At 51.6% G+C, this 20,341-nt stretch overlaps 5 protein-coding genes across 5 annotated transcripts; 2 read left to right on the top strand and 3 right to left on the bottom strand.

The window, feature by feature from the left end:
* Positions 1-187: 187 nt before the first annotated feature.
* J4E92_002240 (uncharacterized protein) lies at positions 188-3,678 on the top strand (the record flags this gene model as incomplete). Its single annotated transcript, XM_051493645.1, has 3 exons — positions 188-458; positions 507-3,546; positions 3,600-3,678. 3 exons carry the CDS (start codon positions 188-190, stop codon positions 3,676-3,678), a joined length of 3,390 nt encoding a protein of 1,129 aa, XP_051356876.1.
* Positions 3,679-5,389: 1,711 nt separating this feature from the next.
* Positions 5,390-6,832, bottom strand: J4E92_002239 (uncharacterized protein; the record flags this gene model as incomplete). Its single annotated transcript, XM_051493644.1, has 1 exon — positions 5,390-6,832. One exon carries the CDS (start codon positions 6,830-6,832, stop codon positions 5,390-5,392), a length of 1,443 nt encoding a protein of 480 aa, XP_051356875.1.
* A 403-nt stretch (positions 6,833-7,235) lies between these two features.
* J4E92_002238 (uncharacterized protein) lies at positions 7,236-8,588 on the bottom strand (the record flags this gene model as incomplete). Its single annotated transcript, XM_051493643.1, has 1 exon — positions 7,236-8,588. The coding sequence occupies one exon, from the start codon at positions 8,586-8,588 to the stop codon at positions 7,236-7,238; it is 1,353 nt and encodes a 450-aa protein (XP_051356874.1).
* A 2,351-nt stretch (positions 8,589-10,939) lies between these two features.
* Positions 10,940-11,953, top strand: J4E92_002237 (uncharacterized protein; the record flags this gene model as incomplete). Its single annotated transcript, XM_051493642.1, has 1 exon — positions 10,940-11,953. One exon carries the CDS (start codon positions 10,940-10,942, stop codon positions 11,951-11,953), a length of 1,014 nt encoding a protein of 337 aa, XP_051356873.1.
* A 1,677-nt stretch (positions 11,954-13,630) lies between these two features.
* Positions 13,631-15,822, bottom strand: J4E92_002236 (uncharacterized protein; the record flags this gene model as incomplete). The annotated part of the gene is made up of 2 exons (XM_051493641.1): positions 13,631-15,117; positions 15,237-15,822. The coding sequence occupies 2 exons, from the start codon at positions 15,820-15,822 to the stop codon at positions 13,631-13,633; spliced, it is 2,073 nt and encodes a 690-aa protein (XP_051356872.1).
* Between the last annotated feature and the right edge of the window lie 4,519 nt (positions 15,823-20,341).

The following is a 20,341-nucleotide window of genomic DNA, read 5'->3' as shown; positions in this document are numbered from 1 at the left end:
CATGTGTTTGCGCAATCTGGGGGAGGCGCAATTGCTCGTAAGGCACAAAGGGTGCACGGCGACTGGTGGGTTGTATGACGCTATTACGTCGATCATCCGCAGTCGCCACGTGAAAGCGCGTCGACGCGACTGGACGAATTGGGCGCATGCGAGGAAAGCGCAACACCAACACGCACAACACAACACCATGGAGTCACCACACCCAGACGAGAGACCCGTCAAGAAGCGCCGATTCTTCATAGAAGACTCCTCTCCCCCTCAGCCTCAGTCGAAACCCATCGAACCTCCCCCTTCGTCGCCGCCACTACACGCCGCAGATACACCAGACGAAAGTAACGGCAATGAGGAGGCCGATTTCGGGAGTTTCGACGTGGGAATGCTCCAGGCGGTTGTTGGAGAACTCTCTCATACGGTACTGCAGAAGCTGAAAGACGTCAGTGGAAGCAATGTAGAACGAGGTATGCCAGTAAGTGTGAGGTTGTACTTGCATGGCTGACAAGGTGTAGCAATCAACCTCTACTTGGACGGCTCATGGAGCAAGATGCCCTCACCGTCCCCCGCACCCGTCTTCAAATCCGGTCGACAGCCCATTCAGATGACGATAGCGAAAACCCTCAATCGAACCGAATCCGAAATATCGAATGCGTCCACACCAGGTTCAGGCACCTCTACACCCACGATACTGCGAGAGATGCCCAGCAAGCGATATATCGGCTCATTCGGTGTCGTAGGCTTTGCTACCAAGAGCGGATCTCAGCTGAAGCACGACGAAAAGATACGCATCGAGCGCACCAAGCCACAACCCAAACTCAACAAGGCAAAGAAGGTCATCAAACTCTCAAAGCCAGATATCGTAGTCAGGTTCATGAATGAACGTGGTGCTGAAGTCGGCAGGTTGGACAATGATTCAGCAGCATGGGTATCTGTACTCCTCGATCAGAAAGTGTGCTCTTTCGACGGCTCGGTTGTCTACACGCCCGACAAAATACGCACAGGCGATACCATATACCTACAGCTACGAGCCTTTTTCGTTCGCGCAGCATTCGATTCGCGTAAATTTGCCAAACCGGACAACAATCGAGAGATCAATCTGTTCGAAGAGAAGGAATCGTCGGACGAGCGAGACCTTCGGCTACGGCAAATCGGTCTTGTGAAGCTGTTCGATAACATCAACCTCCAACCGACCCGCGAAAATGAAGAGACAGCGAAGCACAAGCGACAAGGTCTATTACAGGCAGCAGAGAGCGAAGAGAAGAAAGGCGATAAGCCGAAGCCGAAGAACGGAACATCCTCCACGCCTGCGACGTCTACGAACCCCACATCCTCCCCGCCACCCGACGAAGCCGAAGAAGGAGAAGAGCTGGAACAAGATCAACTGGATTCACTGTACAAGAAGGCGCAGTCTTTTGACTTCGACACCCCAACCATGGAGCCAGCAAGCACCTTCCGCATGGACTTGCGCAAGTATCAGAAGCAGGCGCTCTTTTGGATGGTCAGCAAAGAAAGGAATGAGTCGATAGAGGACAAGGAGACCTCGATGCATCCCTTGTGGGAGGAATACCAGTGGCCAACTCACGATGCAGACAATCAGCCAATACCGACCATCGAAGACCAGACCATGTTTTACGTCAATCCCTACTCTGGCGAGCTCTCGCTTGAATTCCCGAAACAAGAGCAGAACTGCCTCGGCGGTATACTCGCTGATGAGATGGGTCTGGGTAAGACTATCGAGATGCTCAGCTTGATCCATACAAATAGAACAGAAGTTGACGAGGATGCGTTGGCGACGCGGAAGGCTCTTCCCCGGTTGCAAAAGCTCAGTGCCGAAGTTGAGCCTGCGCCATACACCACACTCGTCATAGCACCCATGTCATTGCTGGCACAATGGCACAGCGAAGCCGAGAAGGCGTCCAAAGAAGGTACACTGAAGGCCATGCTCTATTACGGCTCGGAGAAGGCTGTAAACCTGCAGAAGCTATGTTGTGCATCGAATGGCGCTAATGCGCCCAACGTTATCATAACGAGCTACGGCACAGTTCTATCAGAGTACAACCAGGTGGTTGCCCAAGAAGGGAACCGTGGCTCGCATGGTGGCATCTTCTCGCTGGAGTACTTCCGCATTATCCTTGATGAAGCGCATTACATCAAAAACCGGCAGTCGAAAACGGCGAAAGCATGTTACGAGCTCAGTGCAAAACACCGATGGGCGCTTACAGGAACACCCATCGTGAACCGCTTGGAAGATTTATTCAGTCTGGTTCGTTTCCTCAAGGTAGAGCCATGGGCGAACTTCTCTTTCTGGAAGACATTCATCACCGTGCCATTCGAATCGGGCGACTTTGTGCGCGCCTTGAACGTAGTCCAGACTGTACTAGAGCCACTGGTGCTTCGTCGAACGAAGGACATGAAGACACCCGACGGTGAAGCGCTGGTACCACTGCCTCCTCGGACAATCGAAGTTGAGAAGATAGTGCTGTCACAGGACGAGCGGGATGTTTACGATCACATCTTTCTGCGCGCAAAGAGTCTGGTCAATGCTAATGCTGAAGCCGGCACACTGATGAAGTCTTATACAACCATCTTCGCGCAAATTCTACGATTACGCCAATCATGCTGCCATCCTGTACTGACACGCAATCGCAACCTTGTCGCTGACGAAGAAGACGCCTCGTTAGCATCGGACCTCGCAAACGGACTGGCGGATGATATGGACCTCTCCTCTCTGATTGAACGTTTCACTGCCGAGGGCGACCAAGATGTCAACAGGTTCGGCGCACATGTCTTGAAACAGATCCAAGACGAGTCTGCGGCCGAATGTCCAATCTGCTCCGAAGAACCAATGATTGAGCAAGCAGTCACTGGCTGTTGGCACTCAGCCTGCAAAGAGTGCTTGCTAAGTTACATAGCCCATCAGCGCGACAAAAACGAGATACCACGCTGTTGGAACTGCCGCGAACCCATCAACGCGCGCGACGTCTTCGAAGTCATCCGGCATGACAATGTCACTGAAGGAGACGAAGATAACCACGCTTTCCGCGCCACTGACGCACCGCCTACTTCCACGCAGACACCTCGTATCAGCCTCCGTCGCATCGGCGTCACCGGCTCCGCAAAGACACAAGCTCTCTTAGGCCATCTCAAAAAGACACGCAAAGAAGAAAAGGGCGCGAAAACAGTCGTCTTCTCCCAATTCACATCCTTCCTCGACCTTATCGAACCAGCTCTAACCCGCGACCACATCCCCTTCCTCCGCTTCGACGGCTCCATCAGCCAGAAAGTGCGCGCCCAGATCCTCACCGAGTTCACCACATCCACAAAACCATATGTTCTGCTCCTCAGTCTGAGAGCAGGTGGTGTAGGTCTGAACTTGACCTGTGCAAACAAAGTCTTCATGATGGACCCGTGGTGGAGTTTTGCCGTCGAGGCTCAGGCTATCGATCGTGTGCACCGTATGGGTCAGGAGAGGGAGGTTAAGGTCGTGAGGTTTTGTGTGGAGGGGAGTATTGAGGAGAAGATGCTTAGGATACAGGAGAGGAAGAAGTTTATGTAAGTGGAGAGAGAACAATTGGATGGAGAGAGTGGATGCTAACGTTTTGCAGTGCGAGTTCGCTTGGTATGATGAGTGATGAGGAGAAGAGAGTGCAGAGGATTGAAGATATCAAGGAGTTATTGAGTTAGATGTGGGTGGTCTGGCGGCTGTTGGCAGGGTATCGAGTGAGTGGATGATTACATGCGATTATACCCTGAATTAGTAGGACAACGACATAGAATAGGAATTCATGACTGCATAGTGTCTCCGTCACTAGAAGATCGTGGGCTTTTGCGTTCCTGCCTCATGGTGCCTTCTCAAAGCCCACGCAATCCTCCCCGTCACGCCTGCCACAACCATCAGCGACTGCCACAACACATCAAGATGACGCGTAGGAGCTCCCGCATCAGGCCATGACGCCTCCGCATCGCCGCACACACTTCTCGCAATATTGCGTGCCACCGGCGTCTACATATGCCATCCAATCCCCTTTCATCCCATCAAACATCATCTCACGGGCATGTCGTCTAATGGTAGGACGCTTGAGCACAGTACACCACCTTCTCTCTCCATCAATGAAAATTGTTGGCTCTCCACTGGCGATTCAACTCGTTGGCTCTCTCCATCAATGCAAATTGTTGGCTCATTCCATTCGCCACCGCTTACCACTGGCGAACGCCTTTGGTTACAAGAAATGCGGGTTCGATTCTCGCCATGTCCATCATGATTTTTTGTTCCGCTCAATGTCCGTTGCTATAGCTTTGGCTATCTTTCAATCGCTCATCAACAACTATCAAGGGCATGTCGTCTAATGGTAAGATACTCACCTAGACGACTAGGGCGTATCCATCGTTTTCCTTTGGGTATTGCAGAGGAATGCGGGTTCGAGTCTCGCCATGTCGAATCATTTTTGCTGTTCGTGATGGCCCAATAGTTTCGTTTTGGATTAGGACGCTGCAAAGGGTCGCCTTGCTATGTCGGCATGGTTTGCTATCGCAATGTTTGACTGCACAAACGCCTTCAAACAACTCACTTCTTTTCTTACCACGCTGCAACTCGATCTGATATATCTTCTCTTACTCGCCGGCAACCTATCGAAGATGTTCAAGGCATATAGTCTAATGGTCAAGATACCCTAGTAATAGAACCGCGATGGGTGTGTAGCTCTGCCGCTGGTCCTGCAGGCTTGGCCCTTGGCTCGGGGGCGAAACAACCCAGGCCATGAATGTATATAGGGAGATGCGAGTTCGAGTCTCGCTGTGCCTATCTTTTTGGCGGTGTTAAAGCTATCTAAGGGAAGAGGAGAGCAGGGTAAAGAGGCGGGTAAGAGTGCGGGTGAGAGAAAGCATGGGTCGGAGCGCAGCCTAAGAAAGGTGAGTATGAAGTTGAAAGCTTCTCTTTTGCTAATACATTTGTTTTGTACATGCTTACATTAATCTTACAGTTTGCTCTTATCGCTATGGACGTACCGGCAGGATATGTGGTCTAATGGTCACGACGCTGGGACCTTGCCTTGTGGCAGCAAGCAAGGGCTGGTAGTCTGGCCTTCAACGGTTTAGGCGAGGGCAACAACGGGTGGCATTAACACCCGGCCCGTTCTGGAGATACGGATTCGATTTCCGTCATGTCCATCACTTTTTGCTGTTTATTGACGGTACTGATATGCATTTGGGGGGGCAAGATAAGTGATGAGATGAGACACGGGTAGCAATGTAAATCAGCGGAACTAGCATAGCTATTTATCGAAACAGTGCGATAAGTAAAGAGTCGGGTGCGAATGACGGAGCAGACACATCAACGTAGCGCTATTTCAAGTAGTAAGCGCTATAAACCGTCTGTATGTCTTCCCTCCCATCCTTTCTACATACTCTGTTTCCTTACAAAGATATCCATATCTGGAAGCCAGTCTACCGTCCACGGGGTGTACTCTCTCATTTCCGTGGGCAGTCGTGCTCTGGGTCCTTCACTCTTGAGACCTGTCTGGGTCTTCATGTATCGATCTGACAAGAATCTCGCCACGGCGGATGATCCACGGTCGTGAAGATTGAACACTTCCTTCTCAGCATCGTCATCGAGGTTATCTCCCATAATGACAGCCGGTCCTGATCCCGACGCAAACACATCGGCGATAATCTGAGCCCAAGGAAATGTGACGGGCAGATGGGGAGCGATTACCATGGTGTGGGAGTCAATGGCGAGAAGGCCGTCTGGGTCGCGGACGAACTCTATTTCACTGCTGGTTTCACAGCCCATAGCTGCATGAAGCTCTTTAAACAGCGTCCAGTCTCTCTCTTCGTATTGGACGTCTTGGAGGAGAATCTGTATCTTCTTTCCTTTCGTTGGCTTCTTTTTGTAGCGCCTGGCTAAGATGTTCGCTATGCAGAAAACGGACATGTGCTGGAACGCTTCGTCCAAGATACGATCTGACCTTGGTGCTCCCATTCCAAAGCACACAATCTTTCTGATCCGGGTCGACAGCTTTACAAGTTCCTTAATGTTTTTGATGAATTTGCTCCGCAAGTCGCTTTCTCTCCAGAAAGCCAACGCTTGCGCGATCGCATCGCGATATCGCTGCATCTGCTCTGCATCTTCGTGCTCGTTAGTCTTCTCCTGCTGTTGCGTGTGAAGCGCGTAAGGAGCATCGAAAGCTACTCCCAGGATACCAGCCGGCAAGGGTAGAGTGTCGCTATACATCCTTAACCAGAATATTGCATTCACCTCCAAACCATACTTGCGCTGGAAGTCCCGATCGAACGCTACACGGGGTATGAATTCAACTCCGACATGTTTGATTTGCTCATCGTCAGAATGACCAGATTTACCATTCTCCCAGATTTTCGTAGGACGACCGTCCGGGTCTCGCCAAGTGAGATATTTTATTGTGGGGTGGTCGTATGAATGATTCATTTGGTGAAGAACCTTCTGTTGTTGCTTGCGGATCCGACGAAGCAGAGAACGTGTATAGATTGGTGTGTTGCCCTGTGACCTTTCCAAAGCGACAAGATCGACAGGGTAATTAAACCACTCCTGCGTTGGCGGTAGTAGTTCTGTATATGAATCCTCATCAGAGTCATCAGAGTCGTAGTCAGAGCTGAACTCAGAATCACAGCCACAGCCACAGTAACCCCCTAGCTCTTGCTCGGAGTCGCTAGCTGAAGGATTCTCCGAAGGGTTGTCCGCATCCTCCATGTCAGGTATCACGTCGTCAGCCTGTATCTCTCCAGCCGAGGATGACCTCTCAGAGGGTGAAGGCATACCAGAAGATGGTCTGGCCTTGGACTGAGATCTTGTTGTCATCGGCATGGCGAGCGATGGGGTCGATGTTGCGAATGAACCCGTTGGTGGGTTGAGGGAGATGAAGATGAGATCGATATGGATGTGCCCAAGCAACTTATAGCATTGTGCACCTCATTGTACATATTCACTAGCAAACTGTGAACAAAGAGTGTAGTCCTCAAACATGTCGCAGCCGTGAAGATCAGTAGTGAAACAGACTGATGTATACCCCAAGTAATGCGATGGCCGTTCATTCCAATGTCTCAAGTGCCTGTGAACGCGGTAAAATTTCGAGACACGTGTGAGCTAAAGGTATTTGTCTCGTTCAGTTCCTCGTAGTCACGCATGCGCGTTGTGGCGGATATCCCTTGACGCCATGGAGGTGAACCATCATGATATGCTTGCTAGTATAATGACAATCCAGCCACCTTTACCTGGCTACTGATCTTGAACGTGCGGTTCTTTGGATTCCACCGCTTTTTCGCACCCAGAGATCCATGTTGTTCAGCCAGTACATCCTGTCCTTCTCCACCCAATCTTCTCCATATACATCTGCCATGAGCTCATCATCTAATCCGTGATCTTCAAACCTATCCTCTTCCCTTTCGTAATGGTTTGTGAAGTGCCGGGCAACATGTGGAGATGCGCGCTCACTGAACGAGTACTTCCGCTTCTCAGGATTGACTTCCATGATGTCGCATAGTATTGCCGCTGGGCCTTGACCAGGATTTTCCGATATTAGATCGGCAATTATCTGGACCAGGGGCATTTGGAAGGGGAGATACGCTGTCACGACTAGCGTACCCGCATCAATTGCAAGAAGACCATCCGGATCAGACACGAAGCTGATATTGTCGTTGTTGTTGAATAGTTTTCGCAAGATCTCATGATCTTTGGTCTCGTAATTCGGATCTTGTAGTACCAGCTTGATCAAAGGCCGAGCGGGGTCAGCCTGATGGTAGTACTGATTTAGTGCTTGTATAATGCTGAAGATGGCCATATATTGGATGGCGGAATGGTACCAGTTCTTCTTAAGATTAAGCGCGCCTATCCCAAAGCAGACAACCTGCGTGATCGGTGCGCACGACTTGGCTATCTCCTGGAATGCTTCTATCAGCTGTCTTTTCGCGGAACTCGCTATCCAAAGGCGTTTTGTGTGTTGTATAGTGCTCCAATATGTCCTCATCTTTGCTATGTTCTTGTGTTCATTGAAGAAGCATCGATCAAAGGTTGTAAAAGTGTATGGCGTGTCGATGCAGTCTTGCTTGTGGTCTTTGTTGTAGCGTCGTAGAGTCTTGATCTGTTCTGAATGGTTTCCATATTGACTTTGAAAGTCAGGATGCATCTCAACTCGCGAGAGATAGTCAACTCGGATGGTGTTGGCCTTAACGTCATCCCGATTCCAGACCCTGTACTTTTTCTTGCTCAGCCCGGAAGCATCAATATGATTGAGTGCTCGCTGCTTAGATGCTAAAGAGAACTCTCCACGGATCTGATCAACCCAGTCTTTTACACGCTCGAGTAGTGCGCGCGTATAAAATGGTTTGTGCGCATGCTGGAGCTCCTGAGTAGCAAGATCTACACGGTATTCGAATGCATCAGAGTCGTCTGAATCGTACGGGTCAATCTCCTCGGGGGTCACGAATTCGTCTTCGTGTACTTCGTAGTCGTCTTCTTCCTCTATGGCAAGCTTGTGGACTCCATCGACTACGTCTGCAGCCGGTTCGACAGATCCATACGATGTTGTCGTCGCAAACAAGTCGGTTGATTGATGCGAATCCATTGCCTGCATTTAATGAAGGATCTAGATGTAAACGTTGCACTGATTTGTAAAGTGGGTTGAATGGTTAGAATATTTCTGTTTAGAAGCGTGAGCCCTGGAGCTTTCTACTGCGGCCTTTTTCACACTGTTAAGAGAACCGTGGTTAGAATACCACTGTGAAATCTCTTCCATGTTCAGAGAGCCAATACGACCCAACCCCATTCAAACCAGTATATTATACTTGCGATTTCTCTCATTCGTGAGAGTATCTTTTCGTCAAGGTCGTCGATGTTGCGGAAGTTGTGAGTGGCTCGTCTCGCTGTGCGTCACACAGATGTGAGTCAAAGAGGACCCATTCAAACCACCCTACACCTGATCTTGACTGCGCCTTGGTCATACGATACCCACATTCTGCTCTGCACATGTGCACGTCCGGCTTCCAGCTGCTACATAGGGTTCACACTCTGTTCTCTGTTCAGAGAGCGGTTCTGGCACAGCATCCAGCAATGACTCGGATGAAAGGTCGCGCGGGGACCAGTCAGAAATTCGCACCGCAAATGTGCTGTGGTCGGTAATCGTTTGCCAAGGCTCTTTGTAATATGACGTTTGCGACTGGCATGCCTCGAGAAGTAACCACCCAGTTCTTACACAAAAGAGCTGTATCATGCATGCGTGCAATAACGATAAGACCACCCCGACGATGCCGACGTCGATAGGGTGTCAGGCGGCCCGCGCATTAGTTGGCTTGCCGCGGTTCTTTTTCGTGAAGCCATGACCCCTCTGAGCTGAGAGGAAAAAGCAATATGCGCTACATTGCAATCGCGGAAGTTGATGTGCATCTTACAGTTGGATAATGTGGATGAGGCTAGGACGCAATGGAGCACCATACCGAAGTCCTAGTAGAATTCTGCCTGGGCATATCATCGACCCGCCAGCTCCAAGCTCTTTCTCCATAGTTTTTGACTCGTACGTATGCATCAAAAGGGTTCGATAACGATGGAGGTTGTGTTAACGCGTCCGCGATGGACTGTAAATGAGGCGGCTCTCGCGTCTATCTCTGGGCTCGTGCGTCCTCGACTCCGACTTAATGGGTGACATTATACCATCGTACCGTTGGTCAGGGTCGATTCCGATGTTCCTGTCTTGAGGATGACGCTATGATCCGAACGCGAGATGATTGAAGCGGCGGAAGAAGCCGGATGACGCACAACCCAATGGATCGCGACGTCGACCACAACCGCATCACATGTCGGAGACTATATCTATCTCGTTACGAACACCGGAATGCGAATGCGAGGTGTGCCGCGGCTGCCGTCAAGTTCGATTCGGCATCGTCTGGAGCGAACGTGGCATAGTGTGGGATCATCCTTGTGCGCGAAGATTCTCCCGACCCACCACCCACAGCATCGTCCACACGTACCTCACCTTCGCATTCGCATTGTTCCCTCATCCTGCGGCTTGAAACAGCGAGACGGTCCGTTGCGACGATAGCCTGATCGGTTGGTCACACTGTCGAGGCCCAAAGCTTTGGTCTCGGGTCACGGTAGTTCGCTGCAATGCCGCGCCTCGGCCACAAAAAGTCCGTAATCATCACGCCACACTCCTACCACTCGTCGCCCACAACCCCGTACCCTCGAGCCACAGCATCCCCGTTTTATACCTCAAAACCACTATTCGCTCCTATCTGACCCGATCACGTTCTCTAGGTCCAGACTAGGCTGCCAGCAATGTAAAGCCCGCCATGTCAAGGTAGGACACAACATCGAACTAAGCATTACACGCTTACGAGGACTCGATACTGAAGTAGCTCAGTGTGATGAACTCAAGCCGTGTACCAACTGCGCCCGCCATGGCGTTCCGTGTAGCCTCGTCGTCTGGGATCCCAGCGCATCCCAGTCAGCTCATTCGGCATCTTCCGCATCGTCTGCATCACGACGTGCGAATCAGTCACCGCTCGAACGATCTATACCGGTATGCCCCATAAAACGCCATGAAACATAGTCGTTCTTTTCTCATTGGTGTAACAGGGTTCATCGGCATCGTCTGCCCACGTGGCCTACCCGCGCAACCCGTCGACCGCAGCCGGAGCGAGGGCCGTCTCGACTATCTCGGAAGAGGATTCTTCCGACTCGCAATCGGACGCATACCCTTTCTTGACTAGATATATACACAGAAATCAACCGAGTCAGTCGTCGCTATGGTTGCGGGACCTGGAGCTCTTGTAAGTCAGTTGGACCATTGCCAGGATCATCACCAACTGTTTTAGACACCACTGGACAACAGAGGCATTTGATACCCTGTCCCAACGACCTACTATTCGGCATATGTGGAGGGTCGAGGCTCCCAAACAAGCCAACGCACATGACTTCTTCATGCATGAGATTCTGGCCTTTGCGGCGCTACACAAAGCATATCAACAGCCTCTAGACCAACGGCAGCCATACTATGCTTGCGGTATCCATCATCAAGATCTCGCCATTCGGGGAGTTCGAGAGAAGCTTCAAAACGTAACAGACGAAGACGCCCCGGCGATTGTAGCTACGTCGACACTGCTCACCTTCAGCGTATTTGCCTCAACGGGATTCGAGGCCCAGACACCTCTTACTGCACCTGTCAACGACATTGATAGTCTGGTGAATGCCTTCCATCTCATGCAAGGTATGGGACACGTTCTTGCGCTCGCTCAAATGGCAGTGAGGGACTCTTTTCTCGGCCCGATATTGAGAGATCCGTTGGAACCCACTGCATCGCAGCCCGTGCTGCTAGAGCTGCAAAGTCAATTACCAGCACTGGTCTCATTCATTGAGGGGAGAACAGATCTCTCAGAGGCTGAACGAAAACTTTATCTTACTGTCATTTCCCTCTTCGAGCCCGCTTTCCAGATATCGCTGCCTGCTCGAGTGGATAACCGGGAGCTACGTTTCCTATTCTTTTGGCCTCTGCAGTTAGGACCAGATTTCATGGAAGCTGTTCAACAGCGAAGGTCAGGCGCGATCGTAATTCTCTTGTACTATACGACCATGTTCCATGCAGCTGAGACGCGATACTGGTTCATGGAGGGCTGGGGACAGCGGGTATCGAAAGCATGCCATGAGGCCATTGACCAGAGTTGGACACCCGCTATTCAATGGCCTCTGTCTTTCCTGCAGCAGGGAGATTCGTGGAGCTTGTTCACCAATGTCCTGAACCGGGGACACGCTTCTGAGTCAGCATCAGCGTCTCAACAGCCATCGGCGGAAACAACACCTCAACGGGAGGCACCGACTATCGGATCTGCAACGTCCGGCGCTGAACCATCGCAATCTTACTCTATCCAGCGACGAGGCTCGAAGTTCGCTGTTCAGATGGGTGCTGCAGAGGACGAACAAGTTCCGGGAGAGGACTAATACCAGGCTTGGCCCCGTGGCCAGACCACTCACCACGACCCGGCAGACTCGCAGCTGACACCATACAAACACAGGTGTGGAGCGATCTAATACATATAATCACGATGTTGGCAGACTATGGACCTGCAGTTCTCTAGCGGCAGTATAGCCTCGGGTCGATCCCATCATCCCCATTGAGTGGTACCGCCGGCTAGGTGACCGCCGGCTAGGTACCCGCATTAGCAGCGGCTTCTCGCCGCGTACCACGGCCGGCAGTATAACGAGGTTCACAGCCAATGAATAATAAATTGCGGCGTAGTCGCTGCAATTCTAATCACAACACATAATTGGGGCAACGTCATTGTGAGCTGATGCCTGTGGCGCGAATACGAACAAGAATGTGTTCGTATCTGTCGACCGTTCGGTCGGTGTTTGGCGGCTTTCCAATGTATCTTTCATTCAAGACGCTTGCACGCCAAAAATGCGCCCTTGTCTTGCCCACTATGACCAATTTACGCCCGCCTTCAATCTTATTACCCACACTACAGAAAATGTTCAAACGTACTCTCTCGAGTGCCCCACGTAAGCGCGTTCTGACAGTCACCTTGTGGCTTTGCCCCACAGAATGACCGCTATCGCAACATCCTAATCCCACGATCGGTATGATATTTGCGACTTGCCACGTCAATCATGCTCAACAACATACCAGGCTGACTTGCCTTCCATCCTGCCCAATATGCGGCCTATGTCTTGTGTGACGGCCCCCAAAATGCTTTTCTTCACACCAGGCTGTGCCGCTTTCTCACATAAGTCGCATGCAGGCCTACTGCATGGTCCTTTAGCCAGCCGCTGAGGTGCTTTGGAACAAAGAGCGGTGGCGTAAGTCTACTATTGCGCACCTTCCGTATTGAGAAAGCTCAAGGACGCGAAGTGCTGAGCCTCATTGTTGGGGAGGGGAGTAACTTCCAATCATCTGTTTAAAGTTGGTGACTAGAGAAGGACGCGGAGGTGGAAATTTGATCAATAATTCCTTCGCACCCGCAGCGCTAGACTGTGCCGCTCGGATGCTAACCACCACGCACGCACGCAGGTCGCGTTGTATAAGCATGCAGTGACGGTCAATCACGCCGAGTGACGCGGCAATAGAGTATTGCCGCTGCATGCTGATCGGTGGGGACGAACTGGTTGCGCTGGCGGAAATACGCATATTGGGGATCATTAGAAGCGATCATTGCTTCTAGATGTCGGAAGCTAGAGGATCCGCGCTTAAGAGACAGCCACTGGTGTGGGGAGCATACGACGCAAGTAGTCGCATTGCAGACGCCGTACTGCTTCAGCGATAATGTACTGCGCGAGAACCGATGAGGCATGATGCGAACCATGCGAGAACGCGTGCCGTTGTGAGATGTCGGAAGTGTTTCAAAAGCTGGCGGTTCTATGGAATGTAGTGCGATGCGATAAGATAGCGATGCAGTGTACTATTACATTAAAGTCGTAAAGAGTGTACTAGTGGGTATCTTGATCGTCTCCTCGTGAACATCCCGAAAGAAAGGTCGAACACTATCTACGTGTTGCAATAATCCCAAAAGACTGGCCAAGAGGCGAACGTTGCGACGCAAAACATATCAAAAGTCTAAAGGAAGAAAAGATCCGAAAGTGTTGAGTCATGGAAGTGTTCGAAGTCGAAAGTTCTGTCGTTCATGATGGAGACATGGGCCTACTTTGGCCATCTACACTTCTCGCCCAGCGCTCTAGCTCTTCGGGTGTTGGTTGCGAGACTGCTGTACTATCGCTTTGAATGGTTGTGTCGCTCAGTCCTCTGGTGTGTGACGGCCGTCGTTCGATCGCCGCCTCTTCCGCATCGTTGTCCGCTTCGGGTTGTGCGCCTGCCTTTGCTTTGGTAATCTCTTCAGCAGTGGCTGGCGCTCCAGGCTCCACTGCTGATCTTGTGGCTTCGCCATCTGGTCCAGCTTCAGGCGCCTTCTTTGCTAGTACTTCGTCGATATTGGTCGAAAGTGAGTTGTCACTTGGACTTCGGCTGTGTGGAGGTTTCTGCATTGGCTTCATGTCTGAGTTTTTACTAGGCATTGAGCTGATCGTATCTCCGCCGGGAAGTTCTGCAAGAGGCACGCTATACCTGCCATTGGAGAAGTAGTCGGGCGAATTGCGACCATCTGGCGGAGGGCTGTAAAGCTCAGCGGGGGTGCTCTCCGGAGACATTTCGCTGATAGGTGGGTAGGATTTGTGATCAACACTGTAATAGCCTGCTGCAGGGTCTTTTGGTGAATGAGGAGCTTCAGAGCCAGTGAGCTCTGAGACACGACGATACTTGATCTCAGTACCAGCAAAAGTTGTGTCAATCTCAGACGGCTTTTCGGTGTTTTCTTCGGGTTCCTTTGCCGTCCGGCGCTTCTTCCTCCATAGAAGGTAAGCACCGATTGCGACAATGATGAAAGCGCCAACGATGCCGACAACAATCCCTGCGATTGCGCCTGCCGATAGCCCACCTCCAGACTCAGACTCTGGCGGTGTCGGTAGGCCAGTGTAAGACCTATCGAATATGGTGACTAGACTCGGATCTGGCATTGGATCAGAAAATGTGGCTGGAGCGACCGTGAAATTCTGGTGTTCGTAGTCGACCACGATGTACGCTTCCTGCAGAAATGTGCGCCCCAACACGAATCTTCCATTTAGTGATCGCTTTATGGGAAGATAACGGGTTGTATTGAAGAAGAGTGGATATCCGGCTTGCTGGTCCAGCGCCGAGTATGGGAGAGTTATGTCCGTAAAGTCTGTGCTGTCGCCACCAGTATTGGCGCCGATCTTGAAGGATAGTGTTGGGTTTAGTCGTAGATTCTGCTGGTGCGATGAGTCGTTGACAGTATACAGCTGGACATCCTCGTCTAAGGTCAGACCGAAAGTAGTGACGAATAGGTCACAGACTTCGTCCGGAAGGATAAGATACGGTAATGTGGAATCGATGGTAGCAGGAAATCCTCCCTTGGTGAAAGAAGTTGTGGTGGCTTCGGCGTCTTGGTCTGGCTTCCAGAGAATGGAAATGACGCCAACAGCAAGCGTGTTGTTCTGCCGGCTGGGCATACTGATCGAGACACCTAGATCGGAAAGTCGCGATTTATCGTAACCGCCGATCACCAAGCTTCCTGTAACTCCGTTGTTGTTATTGCCTGTTTGTATTAGCGTTCAGATATGCTAATTTCTCTTCCCGCTGCGGTGGTAACTGATGATACACACCACACGATGCACTTACGATAATAAGCCCCCGCGGTATATCCGAACGACCGACTCGCAATTCTGTGGGCGCTTCCGTACATGTTGTCCATGAAGTTTGGTTTGAGTGCGCCAGGGGGTCCGGTAGATCCAACAGCGAGCCCAAGGGAACCCATGTAGAAGTTTGCAACGGTGTACTTCACGACATACTGCTCCGCCAGGATAAAGCCTCCTGGTGAACTCTCACCCAGGCCAACATTATCCACACCCCAAACTGCGGCTGGTTCCTCCGCTTGCAATGTGTCATTGTACCACTCGGGTACCGGAATAGTGTAGACTCCTGCAGTCTGCCATGTTGAAGATTTTTCGTCATCGAAACCTAGAGACGGACGGCCTTCGTATGGCAAGATACCACGATTCGCTGCACACTCTTCAGGAGTGGGATCAGAACACCAGTCGGTCTGTTGCGGTACGAGGGTAGCAGGCGAAGAAGTGGATATGAGTACCCTGAAGTTCTGGCCGTTGCTGTTGTTCTTGGCGTCGTCGCCGACATTGATGAAGAACGTAGACCACTTCCCGTCATTTCCTTCGTACTGCCCACTGGGACTCAGAACGTAAGGCGAAGGCAACTGAATCGGCTCGGCACGCTTCTTGGAAAACATCGTCGTAACTTGACCACGGCGCATCGCAGCCGAAGTGAAGGGCTGTCGGTTGATAAGAGGAGGCTACAGATAAGAAGAGGCACAAGCCATAGAAACCACCAACACCTTGTCAGCTACCGCAACCACTTAGCGTAGGTCAGCTGGTAGTGCCGGACTGGCAATGAACCGCGACTTGCGTGGGCAATGCATATCAGCGCTCCATGGACGACAGTCGCAAGGTCCTCATTGCCGTTGCTTGGATCGGTTAAACATCAATTTGTCTGGCCGCTCTAGGCGTCAAGCCCATCTGCTTGTTGTGGATGTATTGCGCCCGTGCCTCAGGCGGGGTAGAGGCACAGCATCGCCAGGGCGCCCTGAGGTTGCATATTACATGTGGACGAGCCGGCATATGACTGGACGTGGCGATACCGGTGAAAGGGCACAGGTTGTGTGGTTGCCACCGGCCTTCCCATTGGGAGAGGACTGGGCGGAGAAGGATCGCGAAGCATTCAATCGAGAGTCTGGATGGCAATCGTTGTTGACCAGGGCCGCAGATAGGCTGCATGCTGAGGTGGCTGGAAAGGCAGACCTCGAGGGAAGCCTTGACGGCCCGCGGACAGGTGGAGCTTCACTGGCTGGCGCGCTCGATCGCCTTACTCAGCGGAAGCCAACGGCCCAATCGCTCGAGCCGCCGCCCCACTTTCCCGCACAGCACGCACATCCGTTCTCACGTGCATGCACCTCTCACACGTTGCAACACACAATCCACTTTTGTTGTCACCCTGCGCGACCCACCCTTGAAGAAACACGATCGTACGGATTCGGGAATTAGAGTCGTGTAGCCAGTGCGAGTATGGCGCTCGGCACCAGCGGACCTGTGCAAGGAGCGCCCTTCTGCTCCGAGCTTCGCTCCTCATTTTCGGCCCCCAGAATGCCATCCTCATCGGATCCCGTCTGGCGCCAAAAGCTATCGCTAGTGATGATGGGCTGCAGGCCATTACTCTGTGCAAGGTAACGAGCTAACTTTATGCGGCCTCAGAAGTAACCATGTCAGCAACCGCCATGGATGCGATTCTCTACTTGTCTTCAGGCCTCTGGGTTGGATAATATCCCGCGTCACTTGCATCTGTCCGGCGGTTTTCATCATGCGGATTGAATGCGACACCACGTCTTGGAAGTCTACTAGGTCTCACTGCGACCCTGGCTTCTGTGGCGGCCTTTCGCCGTTGAGCTGTGCCGGCCGTATTGCTTGAAGAAGGTCTAGGCAATCTGAGTATACTTCAATGCTGCCACCAAGCCCGGGCGTTCGTCATTTGGCAGGCGGTCAGGTAGATCTATGCCTTCGGCTTGGTTGTTCTGCTTCCGGCCTGATGTTTACATACCCTGGCACACAGGATTACTGGCCAAGCTTGGCTGCTGCCAGCCTCGCCAAAGGATTTGTTCCCACCGTCATATGCACGTCGGCAGCTAGCTTCGTCATCGTCTTATAGTTATCCGTTCCTGCTTGCTTCCTTCCCTCTTTCGAGCCTCCAGCCCATCTTTCGTCGCAAGGTATGTGATGCCCCCATTGGTACCCTACATAGTCGTTCCTGATCCTCCCCTTACTTCAATCCGTACCTTGACTAGTGCCACGCTTGACACTGTATTGTACTTTCTCAGTCAAGATAGCTCTTTTGTCACTTCAGGCATATCACGTCACGTGTCTAACCTTCTCGTCCAGCTCCAAGCCGTGTGCCACTCGTTCAGCCGGCGTAGCAGTCTTTCGCTTCAAGATGCGCAGCCATTGGCCCCTTCTGCTGGCTTTTACAAGCATAGCTGTCGCGCAAGGTGGTGGATATGGTGACAACAGTACTTCACTGCCTGCATACGACACCTCACCCACAGACGCCTATCCGACAGAAGCCTATCCCACAGACGACTATCCCACAGACACCTATCCGACAGAGACCTATCCTGCTTATCCCACAGAAGTAACCTCCTCAACGAAGGAAGCAACCACGTCTAGTGGATACGACGCGCCTCCTCCTCCACCACCACCATCAAAGCCACCACCACCTCCGCCACCTCCATCACATCCACCACCACCACCTGGACCGCCACCTCCAAAGACCGAAACAGATACTGAAACAAAGACTGAAACTAAAACGGAAACGGTCACTGTCACATCTTCTGAATATTGCGCTGTTCCGCCTCCCTTGACTGTGACCCATACAGAGAACGTCACTGTCACAGAGGTATGACCATTCTTAAGTTGCCCCCGACTGTTGCTGACTATCAAAGACCGAGCACGAAACTGTTACTTCGTCCGAGTACTGTTCTGTTCCGCAGCCCATTACTGTGACTCATGTGAACAACTCTACCATCACAAAGACTGATTATGATACTGTGACCGGGCCTACAACAACCGTCAACAACACAATCACAGAATACACAACGAAGACCATAATCTCAACGGTAGTGACTCTCGTACCAACTACCGATCTCACCACGACGACGACGACGACAACCGACATCAGCACGCAAACCGACGTTTCTACGACGGTCAGCATCTCAACATCGACCTACATTTCGATTACTACCTACCCTACTACAATCTATGAGACTATCACTGAAACACGTAAGTTGCTCATCCCCTCGATGCGACCTGCTAATCTTAATCCTATGAACTTCTGCCTTGTTTTCATGTATTCCGTCTTTATTTTCATATCTGCCTAAGCGGTTTACAAAACACATGCTGATTGTTGCACAGTGCCTGGGACTACATCTGTCAGGACCGAGACGGTGGTCTCGACAACAACAGAAACGCTCACTCTTACCGACCTCATCTCTGTGACAACAACCGTCCCTGGACCGACCGTCTCTATTCCAGGTCCTACTCAGACTACAGTGGAAACCGTCTCGGTTCCGGGACCCATTGAGACTTCGGTTCAGACAGTGTCGGTCCCTGGTCCAATTGAGACTATCATCAGCTTCACGCCAACAACGACAACAGAAGTGGTCAGCGTGACCACAACGTCTCTGACGACGAGCGTGTCTACATCTGTGTCGACGTCAACGTCAACACAATTCATTGTATCAACCCTGACCCTGTCTGGCACTACGAGTGTTACTACTGAGACCGTCTTTTCCGAGATATACATCACGACTACGTTTACGGAAACTATTCCACAGACTGTCGTCGTGACATCGGATCGTACGATAGAGACCACTGTTCCGGTCACCATTCCGGGCCCCACAGAGACAGTTGAGGAGACAGTCACAGAAGTATCTACGCAGCTTAGCACTCTGACTCTGCCACCCCAGGTCACCACAACTACGACGACCTTGGAGGGCGAAACTTCGACAATCACGACTCAGATTCCGCCTAGCACAGTGGTCTCAACGATTGTATCGACTCTGACTTTCCCGCAAGCTACAGTGACTTCTGTCAGCATATCGCCACCAGAGACCGTTGTGGAGACCTTCACACAACCAGGCCAGATTACTACTACCACATTGACGCTTCCCGGAGTTTCGTCAACGGTCACAACACAGCTCCCCGCAAGCACGGTACTGTCTACTATCACTCTACCTGGCGAGCTTACGACTACTACCGTTCAACTCCCCGGCACTACTTCTGTGATAACGTCCCAACTTCCGGCGAGCACAATAGTTTCCACATTCACTCTACCTGGAGAAGTCGTCACTTCTACCATTCAGCTTCCTGCAGAAACCTCGGTTGTGACTAGTCAGCTACCGGCTAGTACTGTCCTTTCTACGGTAACGCTACCTGCGGTCACCTCCACGATTGTCACCCAATTACCGGGCAGCGTTACGACAAGTACTGTACTGTCGACTGTCACATTACCAGGATCGACAGTGTTGAGCACGATCTCTCTTCCTGGCTCCACCTCGGTAGCTACCGTGACGTTGCCTGCAACGACGTCCATTTCCACTGTTCTCATCACTCAGTCCTTCGTTACCACCCAGATCCAGCCTACTACCATTGTGGAAACATTGACACCAAGTCCATCTCCCACCACGCCTGCATCAATCTCCTGCTCTAGCGAGTGCCAGATTGACGTCACCGCGACCAGATTAGAGTACCCTGGGGAGATCGTTACCGAGATCGTTCAGGTACCAACAGCCACTCTCACGATCTATACGGATGATCAAAATAGGGATGTCAGCTCATCGCTCTTCATCAACGCCCTACCTTCTCAAGCGCCGCCAACATTCACATGGGATTACTCGGGCGTGCCACTGACGTATCCTACGACCTACCTAGCCTACGAGACTTTTAGCCATCTGGAAGTCGAGGCGTTGGGAACGGCTTGTGTGATTGAGACAGAAACCCTTGCCTTGTCATCTCCTACACTCTATGCGTCTCTCATTGTACCTCTCGACTCCGTCCCCAATACAGCGTTCGTGGCGCCCACGGTAGTCGACTTTCTCAACAGCCAGCCGACCGTCATTGCCCAGCTTGGCCAGTCAATTGGTCCAGACGCATGTGACCCAGCCGATGGAAGTACAGTGAGCGGCGTTCAATCTTCAATTGGAA

The sequence above is a fragment of the Alternaria infectoria genome, assembly GCF_024043175.1.
Source record: "Alternaria infectoria strain BMP 0036 chromosome Unknown scaffold_2, whole genome shotgun sequence".
Lineage (NCBI taxonomy): Eukaryota > Fungi > Ascomycota > Dothideomycetes > Pleosporales > Pleosporaceae > Alternaria > Alternaria infectoria.
Note: the sequence above shows the minus strand (reverse complement) of the source record. Positions and strands in the feature narration are given on the sequence as shown.